Source organism: Ictalurus furcatus, chromosome 9 (assembly GCF_023375685.1).
Source record: "Ictalurus furcatus strain D&B chromosome 9, Billie_1.0, whole genome shotgun sequence".
Classification (NCBI taxonomy): Eukaryota; Metazoa; Chordata; class Actinopteri; order Siluriformes; family Ictaluridae; genus Ictalurus; species Ictalurus furcatus.
The window spans coordinates 22991539-23019470 of NC_071263.1; the positions used below are offsets into that span (position 1 = coordinate 22991539).

General features: G+C 41.5%; 1 protein-coding gene across 5 annotated transcripts in view; it reads left to right on the forward strand.

Annotated features, from left to right (window-relative positions):
• The window catches only part of daam2 (dishevelled associated activator of morphogenesis 2), a 128815-nt gene that overhangs the window by 37044 nt on the left and 63839 nt on the right, over positions 1 to 27932 (forward strand). For 4 of the 5 annotated variants that reach the window (XM_053632686.1, XM_053632687.1, XM_053632689.1 and 1 more), the window contains exon 2: positions 22388 to 22610. In XM_053632686.1, coding sequence (XP_053488661.1) covers positions 22388 to 22610 — 223 coding nt within the window. Of the gene's footprint in view, positions 1 to 7402; positions 7719 to 22387; positions 22611 to 27932 lie in introns of those variants that run through there. The other variant, XM_053632690.1, reaches the window with a different exon arrangement.

Here is a 27932-nt window from a genome sequence, read left to right on the forward strand (position 1 = left end):
AGCAAGTGTTAAACTGTAAGCAAGTCTACACTTTTAACGGGTAATGTGTGGCTGCTGAAGGACTCTATTCATTTGACTTGTTGGTCTGGAATGATATTTGAGATTAGTGGGACATTTCAACGTAGGCATTCAAGTATATAAGGAAAACTTGTGTGACAGTAGAGTAGTTCACTCTGTAAATGGAGGACAGACTAATTGGGTTGTGGCTACAGAGACAAGGAAAAAAGCTGGCTTGTAGTTGCCAAAGGTCAGAACCAACTGGGTGTTCAAAATCTCTGTTTGTTTGGATTGGATTGCTGTTTCCAAGTAACAGGGAAGCACTTGTTTTGTGCAAGTTTGGTCTTACAGCGAATTTAGTTTGTGCTATGTGTGATCATTAGTGTGCAGTCCCCAATTCTTCAGCTGCCATAGTTTATAATACTTCATCAGAAAGTATGTGATACACAGGCTTATTATTATCGTAGGATGTTGGATCGTAAATATTGCATTGTGTATCCAAGGTTTGACAGCAATTGGTTTGCTTCATAAATAGGAGATGGATTTTATGTTTTATGTCTTACTCATAGTGTGTAAATGATTGTGGACACCTGCCCATCACATCCATATGTGCATTTTGAATGTGCAATTCCAGATTTGCTGTTATAATAACCTCCACTCTTCTGGGAAGGCTTTCCATTAGATTTTTAGAGCATGGCTGTGGGGATTTGTGCTCATTCAGCCATAAGAGCATTAGTAAGGGCAGGCACTGATGTGGTCTGGTCCAGTCGGCGTTCCAGTTCATCCCAAAGGTGTTCAGTGGGGTTGAGGTCAGTGCTCTATGCAGGTCGCTCGAGTTATTCAACTCCAGCTTTGGTAAACCGTGTCTTCATGGAGCTCACTTTGTGCACAGGAACATTGTCATGCTGGAACAGATTTGCACCTCTTAATTCCAGTGAAGGGAGATTATAAAGCTACAGCATACATAGACATCCTATACAACGATGCACTTCTAACATTGTGGCAGTAGTTTGGGGAGGGCCCGTATATGGGTGTGATGGTCTGGTGTCCACAAACATTTGAACATATAGTGAATGTATACAGTTCCATGGTACTAATAGTTGTCCTTGATTTATATTTTGTTAAGAACCGGAACCAGTGTTCTGGGATATCCTGAATATATTACACTCCACTATCAGAGAGGCAGTCTAGGGTCTTCAATTAAGCAATACTAAGTTATAGTATCTGTAGTACTAAGGACTGGTGTCCCATCCAGAGTGTCCCTCTGTCCATCCCAGGATAGACTCTGGATCCACTGTAACACTGACCAGGATAAAAGAATTATTGAAAACGAATGAATACAATTGTACCAGTGATTATTCACTATCTGTATAATCCAGACACGCCTTGCACTGTGTACAGTATGTTAATGCCTAAACTCTGCATTGCGATGTGTCTAATGTAATAGTATTCCCTTTCATTTTTTAAATATCATCTTATGACATTATTCTGAGATGTCACTGAAGGCCAATCTTTTATGAACCAATTTTCAAATGTACATGGTCTGCCAATATTGTTTTCCTAAATTGTGTAAACAGCTGTACCTCGGCCAAATGTTGCTACATGACCAGTAGAACAGTATGCTATTAAGTAAATAGGAGGCGACCAGTACATGACTCTGTGTCTATGTTTGGATGACCCTTTCATCAACGCTGTCTGGGTGTTCACCACTCAGCAAGATTTCTGACACCGCAGAAAGGTGTATGATGAAGATTGGCAGGTAAAAGTCCAATCCGTTTAACACCAGACCAGCCGTGGGCCCCTGCCACCTGCTTTCATGCACGCATTAACACCGTAACCTAAACGTTTCTACACTCCACCAGCCTTGATCCTTTCTTCTATGAACCTACCAGAGAGCCTAAAGTCTAAATCCAGGGCTTAAACATTGCCCCAATCTGTCTCCTAGTGTTCTACTTCTGTCACAGGAGTATAAACCACTCATCCTTCCTTATTTTTATAATCCTCATCCCAATTTAATTTACTGTTATTACATTCAAGGAGGGCTGGTTGATTTTGGTGTGGCTCTGCTCATTTGGTGTGTGTTTATCCTGAAGAGCTGTGTACCACAGGGCTCAATACTGGGTCCTTAGACAAAAGGAACAGACAAGAGAACGATGCGTTGTCTGTTTAAGCCATTTTGGGCTTGGTGATAAATAGAGGTTAGAGGAGGTTCATGGCTCTTGAGGTCAGTCTGCGAATGCCAGTGATTTACTTATTCTGCAGTTTGAAAGAATGTCTCTGCCTTGCTTCCCATTTTCGGCACTCTAACACCTTTTGATTTGAACTCAATTAAAGGAACATTGATTCGTTGACTGCAGACTGCCTTTTCGCTGTATCCACAACAGAAGCAAGAATCTAAAGTTGACCGTTTCTCTATAACTGACACTATATTGGAGTGTACTGTTCAGGAGCTAAGAATACTGTCCAGATCCTTACCAGCTTCCAGTAATTCCTAAAATGCTGTGAGCCGTGCAGTTTGGATTGCTGTGTTACGGGTATTTGAAGTCATGGCGTCCAAGCCTACTATTAGAAAAGAAGCTCTGTCTCTTGTTGTATTTTATTGGGTTTGATCGCTGATTTATTTATTTCTTTTTTTTTAAACTTTAATTTTTTTAGGTTACGATAAAGGAAAGGGGTAAGAGTGGTAAAAAACATGTTCACTGTTGTGTGGACCAGTCCATGGCGCTTTACCTGATTTTACTGTACACCACCAATCGACAATTTAACTTTTGTGTCTTCCAATGCAAATGTTTGGTACTTTGGTTCGGGTTCTTATCTTCCTGATGAGGTTCTACTTGGAACCCTTTCTGAAAGGGAAACCATCTGTTATAGGCTCTTTTTAAGGGGTGTCCCAGAAATGATTCCTTTTAGAATGGTAAAGGGAACCTTGTGTGTGTGTGTGTGTGTGTGTGTGTGTGTGTGTGTGTGTGTGTGGAATAACCAGATTTTTGTGCCAAGTTGTCAACATCATGTCATTATTGCGCATTGGTTGCTAATCAGATCCCTTGGGTGCCAGTGATGGCGCATGGTTCAATTTAGCATCAATTTTTATGTCGTAATATTCCACTTTTCCCTGTTTTCACACGCTGCATGTTTTGGTGTTGGTGGCTGCCTCGCTGTAAGAGTAAACTGTAATCATCTCCCGTAGAACTCTAGCACGAATTCATCGTGCTTGTTTTGCCCGAGCTCTGTTGCGGTGGAGTGTGACCACTTCTGCTGTGGTCTCCCCACCTAGCATCTTGGATAACATCATGGTGTCGAAGATGACTGCGTCTGCCCTCTCATTTTCTTTCACTGGAAAGTGCATGCTATAATAAAAACGACCGATCAAAACAAAACACACCCGCTTTGGGATAGGATGGCTAGTGCCACACAAATAGATCTGAGTGGAATGGAATTTTTTTTTCTCCTCATTAGGGTTATGCATATGTTGGAAGCCATATTTTCTTGCCTTAAAATAAATGAGTATTTATATATCAGGTTAGTTGTTTCTTCCAGCAGCTAACAATTTAACCTGTACCTTATTCTGTGTGCTGAATTACTCAAGTTCCAAATAAGGCAGTAAGAGGACAGATGTGGTTTCCACTGAAGCAGAGGAGGAAGAAAGACTAGAAACTGGAGAAATTGATGTGTCCCTAGAGATAATGAAGAATGCATTTATCACAATTCCAACACTATTTCATACATCGTGGCCTTTTGGGAGACAAGGCCATGGTTGAAAGTTGGTTAAAATAGCATTTCTTACAGTGAGGGGAAAAAAGTATTTGATCCCCTGTTGATTTTGTACGTTTGCCCACTGACAAAGAAATGATCAGTCTATAATTTTAATGGTAGATTTATTTGAACAGTGAGAGACAGAACAACAACAAGAAAATCCAGAAAAACGCATGTCAAAAATGTTATAAATTGATTTGCATTTTAATGAGGGAAATAAGTATTTGACCCCCTCTCAATCAGAAAGATTTCTGGCTCCCAGATGCCTTTTATAAAGGTAACGAGCTGAGATTAGGAGCACACTCTTAAAGGGAGTGCTCCTAATCTCAGCTTGTTACCTGTATAAAAGACACCTGTCCACAGAAGCAGTCAATCAATCAGATTCCAAACTCTCCACCATGGCCAAGACCAAAGAGCTCTCCAAGGATGTCAGGGACAAGATTGTAGACCTACACAAGTCTGGAATGGGCTACAAGACCATTGCCAAGCAGCTTGGTGAGAAGGTGACAACAGTTGGTGCGATTATTTGCAAATGGAAGAAACACAAAAGAACTGTCAATCTCCCTCGGCCTGGGGCTCCATGCAAGATCTCACCTCGTGGAGTTGCAATGATCATGAGAACAATGAGGAATCAGCCCAGAACTACACGGGAGGATCTTGTCAATGATCTCAAGGCGGCTGGGACCATAGTCACCAAGAAAACAATTGGTAACACACTACGCCGTGAAGGACTGAAATCCTGCAGCGCCCGCAAGGTCCCCCTGCTCAAGAAAGCACATATACATGCCCGTCTGAAGTTTGCCAATGAACATCTGAATGATACAGAGGACAACTGGGTGAAAGTGTTGTGGTCAGATGAGACCAAAATGGAGCTCTTTGCCATCAACTCAACTCGCTGTGTTTGGAGGAGGAGGAATGCTGCCTATGACCCCAAGAACACCATCCCCACCGTCAAACATGGAGGTGGAAACATTATGCTTTGGGGGTGTTTTTCTGCTAAGGGGACAGGACAACTTCACCGCATCAAAGGGACGATGGACGGGGCCATGTACCGTCAAATCTTGGGTGAGAACCTCCTTCCCTCAGCCAGGGCATTGAAAATGGGTCGTGGATGGGTATTCCAGCATGACAATGACCCAAAACACACAGCCAAGGCAACAAAGGAGTGGCTCAAGAAGAAGCACATTAAGGTCCTGGAGTGGCCTAGCCAGTCTCCAGACCTTAATCCCATAGAAAATCTGTGGAGGGAGCTGAAGGTTCGAGTTGCCAAACGTCAGCCTCGAAACCTTAATGACTTGGAGAAGATCTGCAAAGAGGAGTGGGACAAAATCCCTCCTGAGATTTGTGCAAACCTGGAGGCCAACTACAAGAAACGTCTGACCTCTGTGATTGCCAACAAGGGTTTTGCCACCAAGTACTAAGTCATGTTTTGCAGAGGGGTCAAATACTTATTTCCCTCATTAAAATGCAAATCAATTTATAACATTTTTGACATGCGTTTTTCTGATTTTTTTTTTTTTTGTTATTCTGTCTCTCACTGTTCAAATAAACCTACCATTAAGATTATAGAATGATCATTTCTTTGTCAGTGGGCAAACGTACAAAATCAGCAGGGGATCAAATACTTTTTTCCCTCACTGTATGTGACGCGCCTCATTCAGCGTAAATGTATTTCCTGTTTTCATGTGTATTTATTTAATCATGATCTTCTAAGGTCTTTTTTTGTTTTGTTTTGTTATAAAGAATAGTGAATGAATCGTTCTGTCCAGCGAAAGAGAAAATTGCATTTGTTTCTTTCAATGACCGAGTGTCTAATTTGTCCAATCAGGAGTCAGCACCTAGCAAAGGCACATTGGTGGATCTGTCGATTTGGATTTGGATCGAGGCTGTCTAACCTTAGGGACCAAAGCTGAAACATCAGCATGATGAAAAGGTCAAAATGTACGGAGCGTAGACGCTGACCAGAGTATTTGAATATGAATTTCAAGTATTGAATTATATACATGTCACGTAAAGCAAAATGTTTTTTTTTTTTTTTTTTTCCCCGGTATGCTGTATTTAATAAATGTACATGTTTTTAAAACATTTGATTTGAAAGGAAAGGTTATGGTTTTGAGATATAATTTTTTTTTTTTTAATAAATCTTGTGATTAAACCTAGCATTTAGCCAATCTGCCACTCTCACACCCGTGAAGTGAAGAGACATGGGATAGAGTTAAGCGGAGTCAAAACATACACTATAAATCATAATTCTTATCCAAAGTTTTAATGTTCTACTGAAATAGCTTCATTTCTTTTAAGCAGCTGTCTTTGGCTGTTTGCTGCTAACGGTTACCAATAAGCTAACATTAGCTTAGCCCAACTAGCTGGAACTGCACTTAAATAGTTACACTGGGTATGCACTAATCATTGAAGGTTTAACAACACAGTAGAAAAATAGCTCTTTGTGTAGAACATCATAAACCTATTTATTTGTTTGCGTACTTTTCCCTGGGAATCCGGGATGCATCACCTTTGTCCTAACGTGTGTATATATAAGAGCATTGGCAAAATGTACATTTATTAGATAAACTTATGTCATTCAAGTATACGAGATTCATATTCAACATTTTTGTCAGTTTCTAAGCTCCATAAAAATGATGAGGCAGAATTCTTCATTTCTGGACATCGATGGGAATCACATAGCTGCAATTTTTTGTGATGCTTGCTAACACCACAACACGACACGATTTGCTGCTTTCAACCTTACCTTACAACATTAGATAGATCTGCCTTTGAACCAAACCTGCTTTGTTTCAAGGAAGTTCGTTCGAAGGTCACTTAAGACATGCCGGCTGCTTTTCTTTTCTCTTTTAGATAAGATATTTTTCCCCGTCTTTCTCGTCCCTCTTAACCTGAGTTTTACTTTTGCATGCTGTTCTGGGAGTCAGAAAAATTGTTTTTGGCGAAGTGTAAAAATAAATAAATAAATAAATAGTCCAATAACTGGCAGGTGTAAAACTCCATTCCCCATCGCATTGCACAATGTTAGAATTTGTGCTTAATACGTTTAATGTGAGTAGCCGAGATGCTCACAAAGGGAGTCTTGAATTACTGACGGCACCAGACCTCTGTTTTATCGTAATAAGGTAATTGCCCGTGCCCCTTGAGGAGATGATATGGCGACACTTATCTGATTTCGGTCCTAATGCATGTGAAGTCAAATGGTGTGGACGTGACCTCTTCAGAAGAGCTTTGTTTGATAAACTCGTCTGATTTGCATTAACATTTCCTGAGTTCACGAACTTTGTATTTGCTTAGTCATGCAGGTTATGTAGAGCTGAGTCTGGATTTGAGAATGCAAAATGTGTGTGTGTGTGTGTGTGTGTGTGTGAGGAAGACACTGGACAGGAAAGGAGTTCCTCTCAGGGTTCCATGATCCCCAGCCCACTTCCGCTATTGAGCTGGGCTGGGGAATGTACTTTCTGAGGATTAGGGATGGTTATGGGAGGAGTGGGGGTTAGTGGGAAGTGCAAACTGTGAAAGGGTCACTTCCTTTCATCCTGCTCTCTTCCCATACTGGCTAATATACACATGCATGCTGTTATATGCTGAGGTCAGTATACAGAAGAGGATGGGACAGAGAGAGAGAAGGCACAAAAGCCTGAGAGAGAGGGAGGGAAGCATAGAAAGTAGAAAAAGGAGGGAATAATGTCAGCAGCTCCAGTCCCTGAAGTACAGGCTCTGGTGCAGTAGCTCCGAGAGAAGTGGGAGCTCATGCTGGATCACAAATATCATTTTGGGTTTTTTTTTAAAGTACTTTCGATATTCACTAGTTAACAGAAGTGGATCTCGACAAAAGTAAGGATTTTTAAATCAAGTAGGATCAGTACTGTATTTTCGAAGGCACTTTTATATGACCTCGGTTGCTCCGGGTATATATGAAGATTGCAAGATGAAAGATCTTCAGGGGTTGCTTTCTGGAAGGGGTGAGTACATATTCTGCAACCTGATCACACTGTTGATGTCCGTGGTTTGCAGTGCCTGTAAGATGATCCAGACTGGGCAGACACTTTAGAACAGGATCCAGATGCATGTGCAGCACACAAACTTTAAATAGAACGAATGCCACTGTTTAAAGTCCAGGCTGCCAAAGAGGACTTCTTCCAATAAAATGAGCATTTGGAAAGTTTTCCCTTTGGAGCTTTGCACATATGAATGTCTAACCCTGCTTTGCAGTAGATGGACTATTGTTGAGACACATCTGTCTCAGTCCTGATGCTGTAAGTGGTATGAAATGTAAATCTCATAGGCTTGCTGTAGTTGGTCATAGAAGATCGTGTTCCTTAGAGTTGCTAGATTTAATAAAAATTCCACATACTGAACTGATTGGCCGGAGATCAACCTCATGGCAATGACTGCATTTGGGAATGATTTTGTCTGTAGCAGCTGATTAACTGACACATGGAAGCTGCTGATCACACTTATTGGTCTCTGAGGCAGTGTGGGGCAGTCTGCGGGAAAATGATGGAGCATCACTATCCAAATGGGAATTATGGGATTCTAGTTAGACCTGGGGAGAATGGGATTATTTTAAACTAATGGCACGTACCATTAAATGTCAGGCTGTGCTCACAGGACCAGTGTAATTCCACTGAGCTAAATCCCCCCCAGCCTCATATCCTCTACTATACCAAAGAGCCTAAAGCATAAACTCAGGGTCAACACTCCACCGGCCTTGATCCTTTCCTCTATGACGCTATCAGAGAGCCTAAAGCCTAAACCCAGTGCTTAAACTTCACCCCTGCCTCACCCAATGACGCTATTGCTGATTCTAAAGCTTAAACCTGGATTTAAACTCTACCAGCCACACACTTTCTTCGTGAAAGCATAAATCCTGTCATACCAGACCAACCTACTTTTCTTTGGGCAGTGGTAGCTCAGTGATTAAGGCATTGGGCTACTGGGCTACAGATTGGAAGGTCCTGAGTTCAAATCCTAGCACCACCAGGCTGCCACTTTGAACTTCTCGGGTGTATCCTGACCAGTTGTGGGTTAAGGGCCTTGTCTATATTAGTTAATTGATTGACAGATAGAAGCTGCTGATCACACTTGTTGGCCAGGGAGTTGGCCAGGGGTCGGCAGTATCAAGAGTGGAGCATCATTATTCAAATGGGAATTATAGGATTCTAGCTGGACCTGGGGAGGATTAAAGAATGCTAGGAATTATATTGTAATGACTCTGGGAATGGTATTTATTTTATTTTTTTATTTAAATGCCAGACTGTGCTCTGGGGAACCAATCAAATGCAACTAGTCTAAATTCCACTAGCCTCTAAAGACCTAAACTGAGGGTCTACACTCCACCAGCCTTGATCCTTTCTTCTATGACCCTACCAGAGAGCCTAAAGTCTAAATCCAGGGCTTAAACATCACCCCAATCTGTCTCAGCAATGCCATCACAGATTCTAAAGCTTAAACATGGATTTAAACTCCACCAGCCACTGATTTTCTCCCTAGAAGCATGAAGCCTGTCATGGCACCCCTACCTTGTCTTTGGGTTTTAACTCAAACTGATGCTTTTGACAATTGAAGAATAATAATAATAATAAAAAAATCTACACAGGTTTTTGATGTTTTTCACCAGGTTTTCTTAACGTCTTTTCTCACTGCATCTGTAAAAGTAGAACACTGCAGTAGCTGTGCTTGTGTTTCTCTGCCAGGCAGATTTGAGCGATATGAGCGTGAGGACACTAATGAATGATAAGCAAAGCCCAAAGTCACATCGGCAAGCTCTGACAGATGTTTGGTTTTTCTTGCATCTCACATATATGTATGTGTGTATGTATGTATGTATGTATGTATGTATGTATGTATGTATGCATGTATGTATGTATGTATGTATGTATGCATGTATGTATGTATGTATGTATGTATGTATGTATGTGTGTGTGTGTGTGTGTGTGTGTGTGTGTATGTGTATATATATATATATATATATATATATATATATATATATATATATATATATATATATATATATATATATATATATAAATATAAATAAATAACTACCAAATGCTCTCTAAGAGCACAGGCTCAATCAGCACGCTTATTGAAGACCTGTTGTATTATGAGCATCATGGGTTATGGCAGTATTCGTCATTGTTAACGCTGTTTTGTCAAACCCGTTAATCATTACTAGCCATTAGCAATTGATATTTGCCATTATGTAAACGTTTCTAACATTTTAATAATGAGTAATATAAATAAATCTATTAAATGTATATAAAACATATACAGTAGAATTTCCACTGATTGACATTATATGCGTTGTTGATTATGGATCGAGTAAATATAGGCTAAAGCTCGATATATGTACGGGGGTATACAATTTGGTCAGTCCAGTCATAAAACATCACAGGAAATGCTCAAGGGTTGAAATACTGTGATATTAATGCTGATGTCATCTGGAAGTCCCCAAAAGAGGAGTGGAAAAATGAACTCATTGTAACACTGTCATAGATTTGAGGCTTGTAATGTAGAAGCTTATCATTGTGTCATACAGTGCAGCCGGTTCCACAAAAGAGCTTTTTCTGAAACTATTTTGAAAGCTGTTTTGGCTAGAGGTAGTCTACAAGGCATGCTGTTTAAATGCCTGATCCGCACATTCCAGCCATTATGTGCAGCCCTGCAGACCTGTGTTCTTCAGCATGCAGCTGTTGACCTTTCGCCTTATGGGAACGTGACACAGCTTAGTAACATAGATGCCAAAATGCCAAGGCCACCCTTTGCCTGGGATGTCCGACTAAGGAAAGTAGCGGAAATCCTTCATGACGAGCCAGAAGAGCGGGTTTGTATCAACCTGTCAGCACTGTGGGTGAGCTGACCTTACGTGCGCTTGGAAATACTAGAAAGAGGAGACGATACGGTGCTATTGGCCTGAGACACTTTGGAAAATTACAACAATTGAGCAGCTGCTGAGTCAATGATTTGGTTATATTTTTAGTGAAAACATGGTCTTGGTCTTCGTTCAAGGTTGGGAGGTCACTGAGGATTAAAGCTCATAGTCCGTTTGGTTAAACACAAGTACAGAATAGTAATATGGTTTGCAACCACATGTCACTTCCAGTAGCCATATGACTGCACTTTAACATGTGCCTCCAATTAAGCAAAAAAAACAAAACAAAAGTAAACAATTTCAAACCTGTGTCTGAGATGCTAGCTGATCTGATGGAGAGTGATGTGAGCTATCGGGTTCCAACGAGAGCCTTGATGAAAGATGGGAATGCACTGTGAACGGTTCATGGTATGTAGACGCTAGCATAAATAGCATCCATTTCATATTGGCCCCACACTATTTGCAGGTTCTCACAGCAACAGATGTATTTGCCAACTTAAAAGTGGGTCAGTAGTACTATATTTTGAAGACTTTGTAATTTGACTCCCTTCCCACATACTTTAAACAGCATCTCTGATTGGATGTGTGTAATCTAATATGTATTCCATGGGCATCATTCTATTTACATTATGAGAATGATTTACATCTAATACCTTATTATTAGATGTATATTATTATCTCTGACCCATCACTTATGTGAACGGATTAAAGGTGGGATCAGAGATTCTTACGTCAGGAAATCTTTGGTAATATTTGCCATTTCTCATCTCAATCTGGCAACTTCGATAGAATATCTGTTTGGATGAGAAACTGAGGAGGCAACCATCATTTAGAGTGATCATTTAGAAAGCCCTGTCTTGTAAAATGGTACCCAGGCTTAGGGGTGTGGCTTTAGAGGAAACATTGAAAGGAGGAAATGTATTTGTTTGGATTTTCAAAACCGCTAGCTATTGCGAACTTTTATCAGAATCCATGACTATACCTTTAAGCAAGCATTTCAGCTAAAATACCTTTTCATTTGCTGACGTTCTCGTCACGTTATGCCAGATTTCATAAAATACCTGCTTGGAGGACAAACTCCAGCTTCTTTAAACTGAGGAAAAAAAATATTTTTTGAACCACCAGCTTCCAACCAATCAGGTTCTCCGCTTCAGAAACCATACAGGTGGAGTGTTCTCGCAATGGTTTTTGAAGGAGTAGCTTTGGTGGGCGTGGTTAAAGGTAGGCGTGGTTTTTGTTGGAATTTATCATTTCAAAACAGCTATCTTTATCATTGCTATCTATTTCTTTTGCAGTTTTTTTCCAAAGAATGTTTATTGTGCAGATGTAGTAAATCAAGCTGGTTTTTTTGGAGGTTCATCCATCCCAAGTTTGAATCGCTTTTATCGTTTTTAAGACTATGACTTTATAAACATCATATATTTGATTTAGTTTTTTTTATTGCAAGGAGCCCTGTTAAAGCAAATCAAAGGAACGCACTTGGGGGATTAAACACCCCCCCCCCATGTCCACATCTGCCGTGGAGTTCTTGGCTCCACAGCAGATGTGGACATGGCTTTAATTTCTAGTAGACAATGAGCGAATGAAATGGCTTTTACCAACATGCCTTGTGAATCCCCACTTTCCCTAGATTTAACTGAAATATTTACGCTCCCAGAGAGGAAAAAAAAACATTTAATGTAGCCCACAAGCCCTGTAAGCTGTTTGTTAGGACTGAAGCCTAGAGCGAGCAGACCAAATTTGGCACGAAGATGTGGGACATAAACCCTCTGATATGCAGATAGCGCATTTGCCGCAGACATGTAAAATAGATCTCGGACGCGCTATTAGATGAAGTAATTCACTTGGCTCAGAATACGAGTTCTTATGTAGGGAAATTTCCGCCGACTAAATCCTGACCTCCCTCCCTTCGCTAAAGTGTTTTTACGGATTCAGAAGACCTTTTGGCACAGGGTTTCATGGTGAAAAATCTGGACGTTCTCCCATCCGAGGCTTTTCCTCCTTTTCAGGCCAGATCTTATCTGATGAAGGGATGAAGAGGAAATCATTTAGAGAGGCTGGAAGGGGTGAGGAGACACACAAGTGGGGGGTTGGGGGGGGGGGGTGTGGATAGAAAGGAAGGACGGCTGGGTTTGTCGTTCCTAACAATCTTGCTCATCGTCTTTGGTGCACGTAGGCACAGTTGTCCACTGACAGCCTCAGTAGGGTGTGTGTGTGTGTGTGTGTGTGTGTGTGTGTGTGTGTGTGTGTGTGTGTGTGTGTGTGTGTGTGTAAAATTACACAAGGGATTTTAAGCTCAGAGAATGCACGTTTGTTTAGATTTTAGGATACCTTCTGCCCGGTTTGTTCATGAACATATACATGCTAATGCTCCGTCTAGAGTCGAAGGGCTTTTCGGTGCTGGCATCTCCGAATGCCTTTCTGTTTTGTGTGTCTTTTGTGCCATCCCACATGAGCATTCCCGTGTTACACAAGCCTACACTCTGTGCTAAAACAAACAGAGCTTGCTTTCAAACGAGGAGCGCAATGGTGGAATGTGTCCCCTGCTAATGTGCCATGAAATTATGCTAGGCTCTCTATTACACGGTTAGTGATGGTCATTTATCAATTCACACCGTAACGCAGCTCTTATTCCTGTGTTTAAGGGAATATTGCTGTGTGTGTGTGTGTGTGTGTGTGTGTGTGTGTGTGTGTGTGTGTGTGTGTGTGTGTGTGTGTGGTGGGGTGGGAGAAATTGACTAGGCTTCCAGTGGGCCATTACACCAACCCACTTATTTATTATCTTTGTTTCTATATTAGGACTAAGTGCACCTGAGTGTGCGTGTGTGCGGTCGCCCACACTGGCTTAGGATTATAAAGAAAATTGACTGATTGCTAAAACTGGGTAGTTGTCTAGCAAGAGAAATCAATTTTTATACTAAAACACTGTTGAGTTCTCAAATCTGATTGGTCAGAAGGAGGTGATTTACTTTCCGCTCGTTCTGATATACTATCATTTCTATACTACAGTAGCATCTAATTTAGAGGGACTTATATGGCAGACACTCCACGCAATCAAAAGTTTAATAATAGACGAATAATAGAAGAAAATCCTGTTGTTGTTGTTGTTGTTGTTTTTTTTTTTAATGAAAACAAAACCAAAACATCCAATTGTTGATATGGAGAATCTTTTTGGGTGGAGGTGTTTGTTTAACATTTATGGAAGGAGTCCCCAGTGTCGGTGCTTTGTAAAAGTGAACAAGTTTTCCACCCTGGGAAAGTCTTCAGGACAGAGGGCTTTGCGATTTCCTCTTGCTCTGTAATTTGACAAGTTTCAGAGTTTTTGTTTTCGTCTTTGTGGGTGTTCCACAGCTTTAAATGAGGTAAAATCTCTGCCATGGCAATTCATTGATAAATTAAACACCGTATTCGGTGGCAAATTGCAGCAGTATAGGAATAAGAGTAAACACTGCTGTTACAGGAAATGAGTTACCGGAACTCTGCATCACGTTCAATTCAAATCAAATTTTATTTGTAAATGGTCTGCACTTATATAGTGCTTTTTTTAAAAAAATTTTTTTTTTTTAACCTTGGCGGTTCTACAAAGCGCTTTACACTGTGTCTCATTCACCCATTCACACACACACTCACACACCAATGGTAGCAGACCTGCCATGCAAGGCGCTAACTTGCCATCGGGAGCAACTTGGGGTTCAGTGTCTTGCCCAAGGACACGTCGGTATGTGGAGTCACGTGGGCCGGGAATCGAACCGCCATCCCTACGATTAGTGGACAACCCGCTCTACCCCCTGAGTCACAGCCGCCCGTATTTGTATAGCATTTTAACAATGGACATCGTCACAAAGCAGCTTTACAGGAATAAATCAATTCTGGATATAAATTTTACATTTATAAATTTATCCCTAACAAGCAAGCCAGAGGTGGCGGTGGCAAGGGAAAAACTCCGAGACAGCATGAGAAAGAAACCTTGAGATGAACCAGACTCAAAAAGGAACCCATCCTCATATGGGTTAATGCCAAATAGTGCTATTGGAAACACTTTCCCTTCTATGACTGTGTAGTTGTGTAACCAGGAACTTATGAGCAATGTATGTATATGAGTCATTTACGAATTCATTATAGGGTATTTTTTTTGTTGTTGTTTTTTTTTTAAATTATCAACTGTTCAATGATGTTTTATTCCTTACTTATTTAATCTAGTAAATTTATTCACAATTATTTTGGTAGATATTAAATAACGATTTCAACATTCCGCAGAATAATTTTGTTTGTACAGCCTTTCATTTAATATGCTTTTTTTTTTTATGTAAATTTATGTTGTCCATTGTCAATGAGAGCGGTCTCATTTAAATTCGTCTCGGAAAAGGACAAGAATGCGAACCGCTGTCATGTTGTAAACACTGTGTAGTGAGTGGGACCCCCAGACCGAGAGCTGTGGGTGGGCTACAGATGAATCCTGATGAAGAAAGATAAAGCGTGCTTTGAGACCTGTAGGGCACACGGTAGGCAGCAGTTTGGTCATGCTGCCATGGAGGAGGTGTGTGAGGCATCACTGCATTCATCTGCTGGGGTGATGGTGTTAGAGGCCAGTGCTGTGTGCAAGACTGACAAACAGGCGTTAGAATAGCTGTGTGTTTGTATGTGTGTCTCTCTCTCTCTCTCTCTCTGGGTCTGCTCAAAGAAGAATGCATTGATGCACGTGGAAATCGAGTCATATGCCATCAACATTGCTCACAGGGATGTCAAACATGTGCTTTAACAGAACACACACACTCACTGGTCACTGTACACAAAGGCATTTCTTCCACACTGGCCGTAAGTGAACATTTAATCCCGAGCACATGAAAAGTAAATAACAGTCACAATTTTCACCTGTTTATCGCTTGGACACCATTGTTCAAGTGTTCATAACCATACAGTAATTTATGTAATTCTTTATTGTGAAAACATGATATAGAAGGGCCAATACAGTTTTCTTAAAATATCAATAATAGACCTTTTAAACAATATCATACCATCTATGCTAGTTTTGAACTTGAAAGTCATAAAGTTACTTGAACTGAACAGATCATTTAAATTCTAGATTGTCTGTCAGTGGGGGGTAGATCCCTTTCTGACCAGTTGGGGTTTGAATCCCACATGTTCTTAAATGTTCTCCCCATGCTTCTGGGATTTTCTCCAGGTACTCTGGTTTCCTCCCCTAGTCCAAAGACATGCGCTGTAGGCTTATTGGAATTTCTAAATTGTCCATAGTGCGATTGTACCGTGCGATGGCTTGGTCCAGGGTGTCCCCTACCTTGTGCCAGAGTTCCCTGGGATAAGCTCCAGGCCTTCCCGTGACCCTGTGTAGGATAATCGGTATGGAAAATGGATGGATAGATGTAGGTGTTCATGTATATTCATGTATGGCGGAACACCAAGAATATAGCACCACTAAGCCAACCAGTGATTGACATGCATTCCTTCGCCAGGGAGTGCAATTTTTCTTTTCCTATCCCAGCCAGATACATTTCTTGAATCCCGTTTGCTTCTATCTCCGGGACTGAGCGTCATCATTAATGAGACATAATAAAGAGAAGATTCACTTTGACAGTGGAGTGCAGAAATGATGTAGCACCTTTACATTAGCACCAGCTGTTCACGATACTGTAGATTAGATATGGAGTGCAACACTTCATATGGGTTTTAAAAAGATGGCTTTGTTGAAAGGATTTCTCTGGGAGCAGGAGAGTGTCTTATCATGAAGGGGGGGTGGATGGATGAATGCGTGACCAGAATTGTCAGTTTCTGAATGCGGTATCACTGTGCAGAGCTTAACAGCCATGAGCAAGGAACTGAGACAAAATAGTTGGATGAATGTAAAGAATGGGGTGTATTTGTGGAGGTTATGGATGTGTGTGACACTGACACACACTCCTTTTCTCCCTCTTTTTCTTTCCTCCTCCACTGACCTACTTCCAGCAGGCTTGTAGGATGAGGTGATGGGGCAGAATAAGAATTGGAAGCGGTTCTCTCTATCAGTCTGTGTTCTCTCTGCACCGCTGCTCTTTAGAGCATGCACAGTGGACATCCTCTGCCTCAAGGCCTGTGTGAGAGTTTTGCTTGTGTGCAGCCAATATCGCAGAGACTTAATACAACATAATACAATACTACTAACGTGTATGCTTTGTGCTTCTTTCATCACGGTGCGTTCAAAAATGTTCCCGTGCTTATTCCTCTCCTTCTCACCTTTCAGAGCTGATGCCATGCCATCATTGATTTTTCACCACTAATTAGCCATTCGTTTCCTCACCTTGTCTTTGCAGAGGACACATTTCCTGCATGGCATGCACATTTAAGTGCATTTGCAGAAGCTTAGAGTCTCCTGTATGTTTATGCAAAATCTTAAAGTAATTTCTTTAAGGGTATTCATTCTATAATATGCAGAACAACCCGAGATTTCTTTAATGTGGCAACAAGTGTAGGAGGTTGATGTAGGTGCTGATGCAATGGAGTAGGCTTACCACTTATGGACAGCCTATTATGGTTTTTCTTGCTACATATTGACATTCACGGCAGCAGCGTGTAGCTTCATTGCCTCGTAGCCTAAGGATCACTGGTTCAATCCTGAGCTCGAGTTACTTTCTGTGTGGAGCTTTGCACGTTCTCCCCTTATCTCTAAGTTTCCTCTGCGTTCTCTGGTTTCCTCCCACCTCCCAAAACCATGCTGGTAGATGAATTGGCTATTCTAAATGTTCCCCTAGGTATGAATGTGTGTGGATGCATGTTTGCATGTGTGTGTGTGTGTGATATCCCATCCAGGGTGTTTTCCTGCCTCATGCCCAGTGTTCTCATGATAGGCTCCAGATCTACTGCAACCTGGACCAGGATAAAGAAGTTCTGTAGAATGAATGAATGAATACGAGATTGAGTGGGCTGACCTAGAAGAAGCATTTCGTTCCTCACTGACTGACTAACTGATTTTCATTGTCGAAACAGGCATGGCCAGGGGGTTGCTTGGGACTACCATACAGTGGGTAGTGGAATACAGTCAAGAGGTGAATGAGCAATTCATTGATCAACTCTGAGGATGGTAGCAAGGACTCCAGTACCATATTATATTTATTTTTCACTCCCAGTTCACAAATTAGACAGCTGTTGTTGAGTCAGATTGTGGAAGATAGATATGAACATTTTGTGATTTGTCGGAATATACCATTTTGATGCTTCAGGTTCTAGGGCTTTGTTATGGTGGCTGTGGTGATCTAAATGGCATCATATGTGTCTGATTGGCAGACTGAGATCCAGCAAAACTAAATCTAATCACATTTGAACTACTCCAGTACCATGTTTGATCGTAACACCTACAGAGAACTAATCTGGAACCTATGCGATTGGATAAATTGCTCACAAAGCAGAAACATGCCTTGTCACTCTGTTCTCTGAGTTATTGAAAACTTTGAGTAATTTGCAGAGGAGAGAATAGACCCGTGAAGAATGTCCACTTTCCACTAGTTTTCTCTGAAAAATCCTGAAGGGATGACTGCTCACTGTCGAGAGAGAGACAGAGAGAGAGAGAGAGAGAGAGAGAGAGATGGACAGTAGAGAGTTGAAACAAAAAGTTGTCAAGGAGAGGAAGAGAAGACGAGAGTCAAAACGAAATGGATCAAATTTAGTTACTTAAGTGAGAAAGTCACAAGTAAATTTGGTAAACCCTGAGAGGGCTCTGCAGTTAGAAAAGATCAAACCGATGATATTTACAATGGTGAAATAATCACACCGCCATTAGTCATGTGTATGCCTGTTTGAGTTGAGTCCTTTCTTCTATTGGTTCCAAAGCAAAAGACTCACTCCTCTCACAGCAGTAGTTTAAAGATACCAAGGAAACGTGTTTACTGTCTGGAGTGTCAGGGAACATTCAACATCTGGAAGTATAGTTAGTGTAACCCCATTTGGAGTTCCTGTAGTGTTTGGCTTTTGCCTGGTGCCTTAGCATTTAGTGGTTAATGGTCTGAACCAGTGGTCCAAAGGTTGTGAGTTCAAATCCCATGTTAGCCAGAGAACCAAGGCTCAACTATTGAGCAAAGGTATAAAAGTCCAGAGTGGTACTGGTAACCTTTAGCTCTGAAGCAACAGTGAGTGTTACAGATAGGACAGGTCAAGAGTTCAGGGGAAATGCTATAAGCCAATTTCTCAAATGGAAGGAAATGAATAACGAGATCACACTGTGTCTCAGTGAAATAATGGTGAAATCAAGCATTTGTATTACTTTGCATGGTAAGTTGAGTGGTTGGAACTTTTCTTTCAAAAGATGCATCAGTGAAAAGATGCGCTGGCCAAACTTGTACACAATAAAGGAAGTGTGGTCAGCCTTTAGCCTTCCGGATCAGGGGTATTGTCTTACCAAGTGGACAGAATGGTGCAATGACTGGAAATTAGTGATTAACTACTCTTCTGCTAGATGGTCATTGACGTCATTCGCGTCGCTGGTCATTGAGAGGGGCGAATGTTGATTTTGGAGTACCTCCATCATTAGACGGACGTACCCCACCCTTTTTGAAAGAGTGAAACCTAGTTCCTGCTTTAGGTGTCCTCCCTCACGTGCCCTTTTAAATGGATATGGGAATGAGGGAATTCTTCCTTCCCTTTTCCTCAGTAGTCCCTACTGAACCATTAGGGCTAATTCAGAGAGGATGGGCAATCAGTGTATTTCCATCTACAGTCCAAATCTCTGTGTTGCTTGCGCTCTCTCTTTTCCTGTAGCGTGTTTTACATTGCATTCATAGTCGTGTTTGTGTACGAGTGACTGATATCTTGGCCTACTTTTTTGTGCTGTATTATGCAAAAGCTAGGCATGTCTAAGTGCAAGTGTGTGTGTGTGTGTGTGTGTGTGTGTGTGTGTGTGTGTGTGTGTGTGTGTCTTGAGTGTTAACTGAAACGGATTGCAGACTATGTGTAATCTTGTATTGAGGTCATGTGGACAGATGGATTGCCTCTTATCAGGTGAGTGTGAAGAGGCATGCAATAAACAGAAGCATATATGTCCTCTGGAGTAGTCAAGGAGAAACAAACACCAAGTAACGTTCAGTGTAATGTGTGTTTAGGATCATTTTAAGAGGAAATTATTATTATTATTATTACTTTTATCTATTTATTTTTTTTTAACAGATTGGACAGAACATGATCATCAAAATCTTTATTACCTCACAAAAGAATGGAGATAAATAAATGTTTAAAAAAACAAAAAAAAAACAACAACCTCAAAAGCCATCATTGCTTCAACTGAGTGACAGAAAACTGGCTGGTTATTTGACTTAATATAGATCAAATAGCAGAAGAGAAACATCGTCACATTACTCGCACATTCAGTACTGACTTGAGCATGGCAGTGTGTTTCCATGGAAACAACAGGCGAGGGATTCCTCTTACCCATACACTTAAAACTGCCATCTTTTGGCAGTTCGGGTTAACATGCATTTCCCATTTCGGTTTTCCAGCACTCTGAATAGAACGTCTTAACCCGTGCTGCATTCTGTATTTACATTTATTCATTTAGCAGACGCTTTTATCCGAAGCGACTTACAAACGAGGAAATACAAGCAAAGCGATATACCAAACGGAGAACAATACAAGTAGTGCGAGATCTTTTAATTGAGTTCTAGAAAAGCAAAGTGCGCAGAGTAAATGGCCTGCACTTATATAGTGCTTTTATCCAAAGCGCTTTACACTGTGTCTCATTCACTCATTCACACACACACACCAATGGTAGCAGAGCTGCCATCGGGAGCAACATGGGGTTCAGCGTCTTGCCCAAGGACACTTCGGTATGTGGAGTCACGTGGGTCAGGAATCGAACCGCCAACCCTACGATTAGTGAACAGCCCGCTCTACCACCTGAGCCACAGCTGCCCAGTAGAGGTGTAAGTGCCAGAGTAGGTGTTTTTTTTTTTTTTTTTTTTTTTTTTTTTTTTTCTGTTTGTTTGTTTTTTGTTTTGTTTTTTTATAATGTGGGGTTGGCATTTTAGGGGTTAGTTAAGTGTTCACGGAAGAGATGGGTCTTTAGCTGTTTTTATTTTTATTTTTATTTTTTTTAAATTTTTTTTTAAGATAATGACCGATACAGCTAAAGACCCACCTCTTCCATGAACACCTACCTAACCCCTAAAATCCAATTTTCATTAGGACTCCACATCAGTGTTTAATCATTACTGCAGTATTGGTCAGTGCAGTACTGAGATTGCACTTGGTTATTGCATTATTAGACGGTTATTTGTGATGTGTGATTATCCTGACTTATTTAAGATGTTTCTCCATTGGAGAGTAAACAGAAATTATAGTCCTAACGCAGAACAACAAGCCATGATGAGTAACTAACTGAGATCATCGTGGTTTTCGCAATGCTTGGTAATGTATAGTGAGGCATTTCAAAATATGCCCATGTGGCAGTGTAACTGTAATATAATGTTTTGTCCACCCAAGCGCATGAGAAAGAAAACGATGGTTTCCTGCTCTTGCTGCTATAACCTCACATTCCCCTCTCACACATTTGACCTGAACGGGGGACAGTCTTAAAGAATTTACCACTAAACTATACTTGGAGAAAGCACTAAAAATACGTTTAATGTTGGGGGGGTGATGTATGGACAGCTGGCTTCAGTGAACACTGGACAAATTTAGAAGCAATAAGAACTAGTTTTTTGAAAGTTGAGCAGATGTGAAGCTATAGCAGGACCAATAATGATAAAATACTGGTGGTTTGTCGTTATTTTTGGATTGCATGGAATAATGTGGCATTTTGTTTGCGTTTGCTTTCAATATTGATGTGTACAGGTTTTCGTATGAAGTTCAGTCCTCTCTCGATGCAGTGTTTTGAAGCCCTGATTGAAGTGGATGCATTTGAGAGAGCAGGCGGCTCCGAGAAAACACTGAGCTATTTTCCTCCCTTTATTATTCTGGTTCTGGTGAGCGTGTGAGAGCGTGCTGGGTACGGCCGTCTTTTCCCTCCCTTCCCTTCATTCCGCCTTTCTTCTCTCTGCACTACAACAGAAAGGTCTTTGTGCCATGCAGGCTTGTGCCAGCGCACATAAAACCGTGCCAGGCTTCTCCCATCTCTGTGCCCACACAGCCTACAACATGGTCGAGGAGTAACGGATGCTTTTTCTAGCCAAGGCTTAACATCCTCCACTTCAAACATCTAAAGGATTGAAGCTCCGTGGCTGTTTCCAACTTCAGCCTGTTTTTTTTTTCTTTTCTCTTCTTTTCCCCTCTCTCTTGCTGTCATTCTGGGGTTTTGCAGTGAGGATGAACTTCTTCCCAAAAGTAATATAGTTTCAGAATCTTGTTAACTTTTGGAAAGCGTGTTTAAAGTAATGCCATATCCAGCATTTAACAATTTTGTTCAACCTTTTTGTTCGTCCATGCTTTCGTGAAACCAGACCCGGAACTGTGGGCCTGGAAGGCAAAGCTTCCACGGTCAGTGACTGCAGACATTTATGTGTTTATAAGACGTACACAAACGCACGATCATGGTAACACTATGACGCCAAGGATGGGGGTCAGTAAACCTCAGTGGGACCCTCTGTGCATGTCAGCACCATTTCTGTGGTTGATTTTAATAAAACTTTTGATTTAAAACTTCAACACGACCTCGTCAGTCACGGAGGTCTGTCTGCTGCCTGTTTGGATTTTCATGAAGAGGTTTCGAGCAGTTACTGTATGATATGATATGATGTGATTTGTGTGCTTTAACCTATCTTGTGTGCTTTTCTCTCTTTTCAGACCATGCAGCCTAGATAGCAGACTTGACTTGTTTGGCCCATCCAGCGCGGAGAGGATGCCTCCCCGGAAGCGCACGCGGCCCGGCCTGGGCCTTCTGTGCTGCTTCGGCAGCAGCGAGCCCCCCGAGATTAACCTAAAGGACAGTGTTCCCCTGCAGCTACTCGAGTTCAGCGCCCCCATGCCCCCGGAGGAGGAACTGAATGCCCGCTTTTCTGAACTGGTGGTAAGTGGTCAGTCCGTTTGCCTCACTGCTAGCAAAGATAATCAGAAATCATAATCTATCACCTCCTATTTACTCAGATGTGTGTTTGTGTGTGTATATAGAGCAACGATGCAGTTAATGTTAGGTACAACTTCGCATTTCGATCGAAAACATGCACTTGCTGATTTACTCACACGCTAATTGAAGTCAGTTAGTGTTGCACATGTGATGGTCCAGAAATTGTGGTTGAAACATTTGTGCCAGCTCGACTCTCTTGCCAAACGATGTCAAACGATCGACGTTAAAGCATCGTTAAATCCTTCCTTAATCATGGCACAGGGCTTGAAGTTTGACTTGTGTGTAATTACACAGCTGACTTTGTCGATCAGGTCTGCAAGTGCACAAACATCTGCCCTTACTGCCTTACAGTTCCTGACTCGCTTAGGAAAACAGCATGCTCTTACACATTTAAGTTACATTATGAGAGCGGCGCATTGTTTAGACAGGAGCTCCACATGCCGTGTGTTAAGAGCGAAGAGCGCAGACGTGCTCATTGGTAAGAATCGAATCAAGTGTGCCGGACATATGGGAGTGCTTAGACCAAGCACGGCAGCCTCGTTCTCGACAAAATGAAACGGCTCGCAGTTTAGTTATGGTAAATATCTGGACTTGGCCACAGGCAGACACGGCAGACGGGTGAACGCTCGGGAATGTGGAAGAAAAGCTGTTTTTGTTGTGGCCACAGAAAGCCACATTTAACTTCTATATAGCTCGGTTGCGGCACATGCAGAGCTATACTTTGTGCACCGCATGAAGGAAAGACAAATACAAAGTGACACATCAACATTTCTAGGGATGGATTTATTTATTTCTTTATTATAATATCCACATAGAGGGCACCTCGACAAATCACAGTGTAGTCAGAAAGTGGGATGAAATAAAATACTTTTGAGGAGAATGCATTTTGTCTTTTGTATATTTCCTTGGCAAGCGTCATAGTCAATAAGCCAATAATAACATAACCACTGTGAGGTCAGGGCGATTCCTTCAAGGCATTTGACCATTAATTCCTGGGCGTTCTTGTAGTTAAAATGTTTGATAATGATTGTAAAGATGTCGCAGCCTCCCAAGTGGTGCAGCTGTCTTAAGAATTCATTCAGTCGCTGGGATATAATGGTAATGAGTCTATACATAAACATTACAGCACAGTGAAATTCTTTTTCTTTGCATATCCCAGCATGTTAGACGGTTTTAGGGTCAGAGCGCAGGGTCAGCCATGATACAGCACCCCTGGAGCAGAGAGGGTTAAGGGCCTTGCTCAAGGGCCCAACAGTGGCAACTTGGCAGTGCTGGGGCTTCAACCCCCGACCGTCCCATCAGTAACGAGCGGAGGTCACAGAGTGAGCTGCTATGGGAAAAGTGCACGATCCAGATCGTCCAAAACATGAGTGTTTTAATATTAAGCTCTTCAAACAAACTCGTAAGTGTATTTACACGGCTTGTCGTTTCAGATGCTGTGACAGATGCGTGTGCATCTGTCAAAGTAGACATTTTTTACATTTTGTAGTATTGCGTCCTAGAAATGAATCTTAACTTAACAGGGGTTCAACATAGTTTGCAAAAAGCTCTGGGCGCCCATAACCCTGTCACCAGTTCACTGGTTGTCCTTCCTTGGACCACTTTTGGTACTGTAGGTACTAACCAATGCATACCAGGAACAATCCACAAGGCCTGCTGTTTTGGAGATGCTCTAACCTAGTAGTCTAGTCTTCGCAATTTGGCCCTTGTTAAAGTCGCTCAGATCCTTACATTTTGCCCATTTTTCCTGCTTCCAACACATCAACTTCAAGAACTGACTGTTCACTTGCTGCCTAATAAATCCCACCCCTTAACAGGTGCCACTGTAGTGAGATAATCAATGTTATTCAGTTCTCCTGTCAGCGGTTTTAATGCTATGGCTGATTGGTATAAATCCACCTGTTTTTGGAAGACCCCAGTTTGTTAGAGAACATACCTAAACAAATAGCATCATGAAGACCAAGGAGCTATCAAAACAACTATCTATAAAAACTATCTATATCTAACCATCCAACCATCTATCCATCTATCTTAATATACCAAGCTTTGAACATCCCACATAGCATCATTAAATCCATTAATAAATAATGGAGAGAATATGGCACAACCACGAGGAGACTGTCCAACAAAATTCAGTGACTATCAAAGCCCAAGTCAAAGCCCATTCTAGTTCCCGGTTGTTAGACTATAAAATGTGAAAACATGCAAGGAGGGTGAATACTTAAGCAAAGCATTGTATATCAGAACTAAGGGTAGATCTGCACTGTGTGAACATTACCAACTGTGACATTCCCTCCTTTTAGCTGAAGAATCCAGCTTAGCAGGCCCTTATTTTAGCTTTAAAACCAAAATCCAAACACAGTAAGGGTAACCTTAATGAGCCCATGCTGACTGGTTCAGTCCTTTAACACAGACACCACATCACAAACTCTAGTGGCTCCAATCAGTCAAAAAAGGCTTTAGAGCAGTGCACCGTGCACATGCTGCGCTGTAATGCATCATGGGTACAGGAACTCTGCAATGCCCACATTCATTAGATTTGAGTTTTTGCACGATTTGTGACTGAAACAAATGGGAGCTTTTTTTTTTTTTTTTAACTAGAGAGTGTATTGCACATGTAGGAGTAGTGAAAATATAAATGGTGTTTATCTGGGGAACTGACTGATAGCGATAATATTTTATTAACCAACTGGATTGCGTACATTCAGCTCTTTTTGAAGTGGGTTCCTTGTAAACTGTTGGAATTATGGTACATGGAGAAAACGGCAGATATACCGTATATGCTCAATGTACCAGCATGTTTCAGTAAGATATATTTCTCAGTTGAATATGCCAGCTGTGGCTCAGGGTTATTTAAGTTCAGGGTACTGGGAGCTTTGGTTAAAGTCTGTGACAGTAAAATGTGAATGTTAAAGAGCTCAACGGGAATAGATGAGAGGCAAGTGGACATGTGGCAGCCATGTGTTTGTAGCTCATCTTACCCCAAAAAAAAACCAGCCCTGGCACTGTCTCTGGAGAAATCTTATCTGGAAAAAAACAGGAGGAAAACAACTTAGAAGATAAAAGTCGAACTTGGAGTCTTGAACACCTCGTTAAATAGCGGCGATGGAGAAAAATCCTACATGGATAAAATAAATGCTAAATAGCGTTTAGTATATCACGCTATAGCATGTGAGAATGAGAGACCGGCAGGAATTTGTGTTGGAACATGCAGGAAGTGGTCTGTTGATATTATTTGAGCAACATCAGCACCACTAAGCTAACATCTGGTCCACAGAGGACATATGACTGTTTATTTCTCTCTATATCTGTCTCTCTCATGCCTTGTTCTGTCTGTTAGTATGTAGGACAATTTTAATCCAGTCACATGAGGGACAAGTTTTGTTGGGGGATTTTTTTCCCCCAACACCACTTGCTATTTCTGTTACATGTCGTACTAGACAAATTGATTTACCCTGTAATATTGGCCTATATAGCACAGTTGGTAGTAGAGCTGTACATGGGCTTTTCTAGTAGGCACAATAATGGCATGTCCTGGATCAAATTGTTATTATACACATTGCGATATTTGCTGTATACATTGCCACCGATTAATGTAAAAAGTAATGAACTTAACATATGTGAATATATGAACGTAATTTGTTATGTATCTTGTAGATCATTCCAGTGCCACAATATGTGGAGATAATGATTAACAAACAATATTTTGTTCAGCCCTTACCTGGATGAGTAATCAACCAACCAACCATCCATCCAACCATCCAACCATTCATCCATTTTCCATACCACTTATCCAGCTCAAGGTTGTAGGGAGCCTGGAGCCTATCTCAGGGTACAAGGTGGGGGACACCCTGGATGGGGGGTCGACCCATCGCAGGGCACAATCATGCACACGGACAGTTTAGAGATGCCAGTTAGCCTTCAATGCGTGTCTTTGGACTTGGGGAGGAAACCGGAGTACCAGGAGGAAGTACAGGGAGAACATGCAAACTCCATGCGCAGACAGGGTTTAGGTGCAATTTGAACCCCCCAACCCCAACGGTGCGAGGCAGATGTGCTAACCAATAAGCCACCATGCCCCCCATGATTCATTACCGTGACTCATGTTCATACTACTCCTCAAGCATGGCAAAGTCCGTTGAAGCTTTGAAACCAGACAAGCTTCAGACTGATCAGAGATTTCGATCATTACTTTGCTGGCAAATATGTAGGCAACTGGGAAGTGTGAGTCAAAGCTACTTGACTGAGTTAAAGACACAGACATACTTATTCTAATGGTCTTCACTTATTGGGTGGAGGGTACAGGGCGGAGGTCAGTGGGATCAATCTCATCCTCTTCCCTTCGAGCTGAAAGCTCTGGGTGGGAAAGTGTTTCCTGAATGCCTCTGCCATAGCCGTGTCCTCAGTAAACCCCAGCTTTGCCCACATACCATGAATCAGCAACTGCAGCTGGAGCAGCAGAAAGAGCGACAGAGGAAGTGATGACTAGAGGGCCTGAGCCAAACCAAAGTCACTGACCCATAATGGGCCGAAATGCGTCCGTTGAGCAGTGGGTTTGGACAAGGTACCACGTCAATTTAGTTCTAGGCCTTGTTATTGATGAGGGTATGACTCTTGCTCACCGCAGTAGAAGAAATGCTGCTTTCTTTCACACGTTTAGTGCTTGTATAAACCTCTCTCCCTCGCTCTCTCTTTGGCTAGCGGATCTCTATTGGCCTCTACAGTTTCCTGTTGGTCCCATCAGGGCCTCATATGACTTCCTTCCATCTTGATAGTCGGTGAATAGTTTGTGAATCATCTTTCCTGTCCCTCCTTTACAAAAAAAAAATTATATATATTATATATTTTCATTCATTTTCTATCTTCAAACCCCAGAAACTCTCATTCTCTCTTTGACTTAGTGTAAATTCAGTGTTTTGGGTGTACCTGAAATTTTATTTCATCAAATGCACACAGTGGTTTAACCAAAATAGGAAAGTTCGTGGAGAGATTCGATGTATATTTTTCTTCCTTGAGATCAGGTAAATCAATATTAGTTTAGCTTAATGTGAATTCCACTGAATTTAGAGCCAACTTGGTCGGATCATGTTATCCAGTTGGTTTTGTGGATTGTGGGTAAGATTTGATTTATAGATTGGGAACCACATGAAACCAACTGATCTCTCATGTCAAGGTTTGTTATTTATGTACAGTATATGTAACCGAATACAAATACATTATTTGGATTGGACAGATAGTGTGTTCTAAATTGATAGATTTGTATGA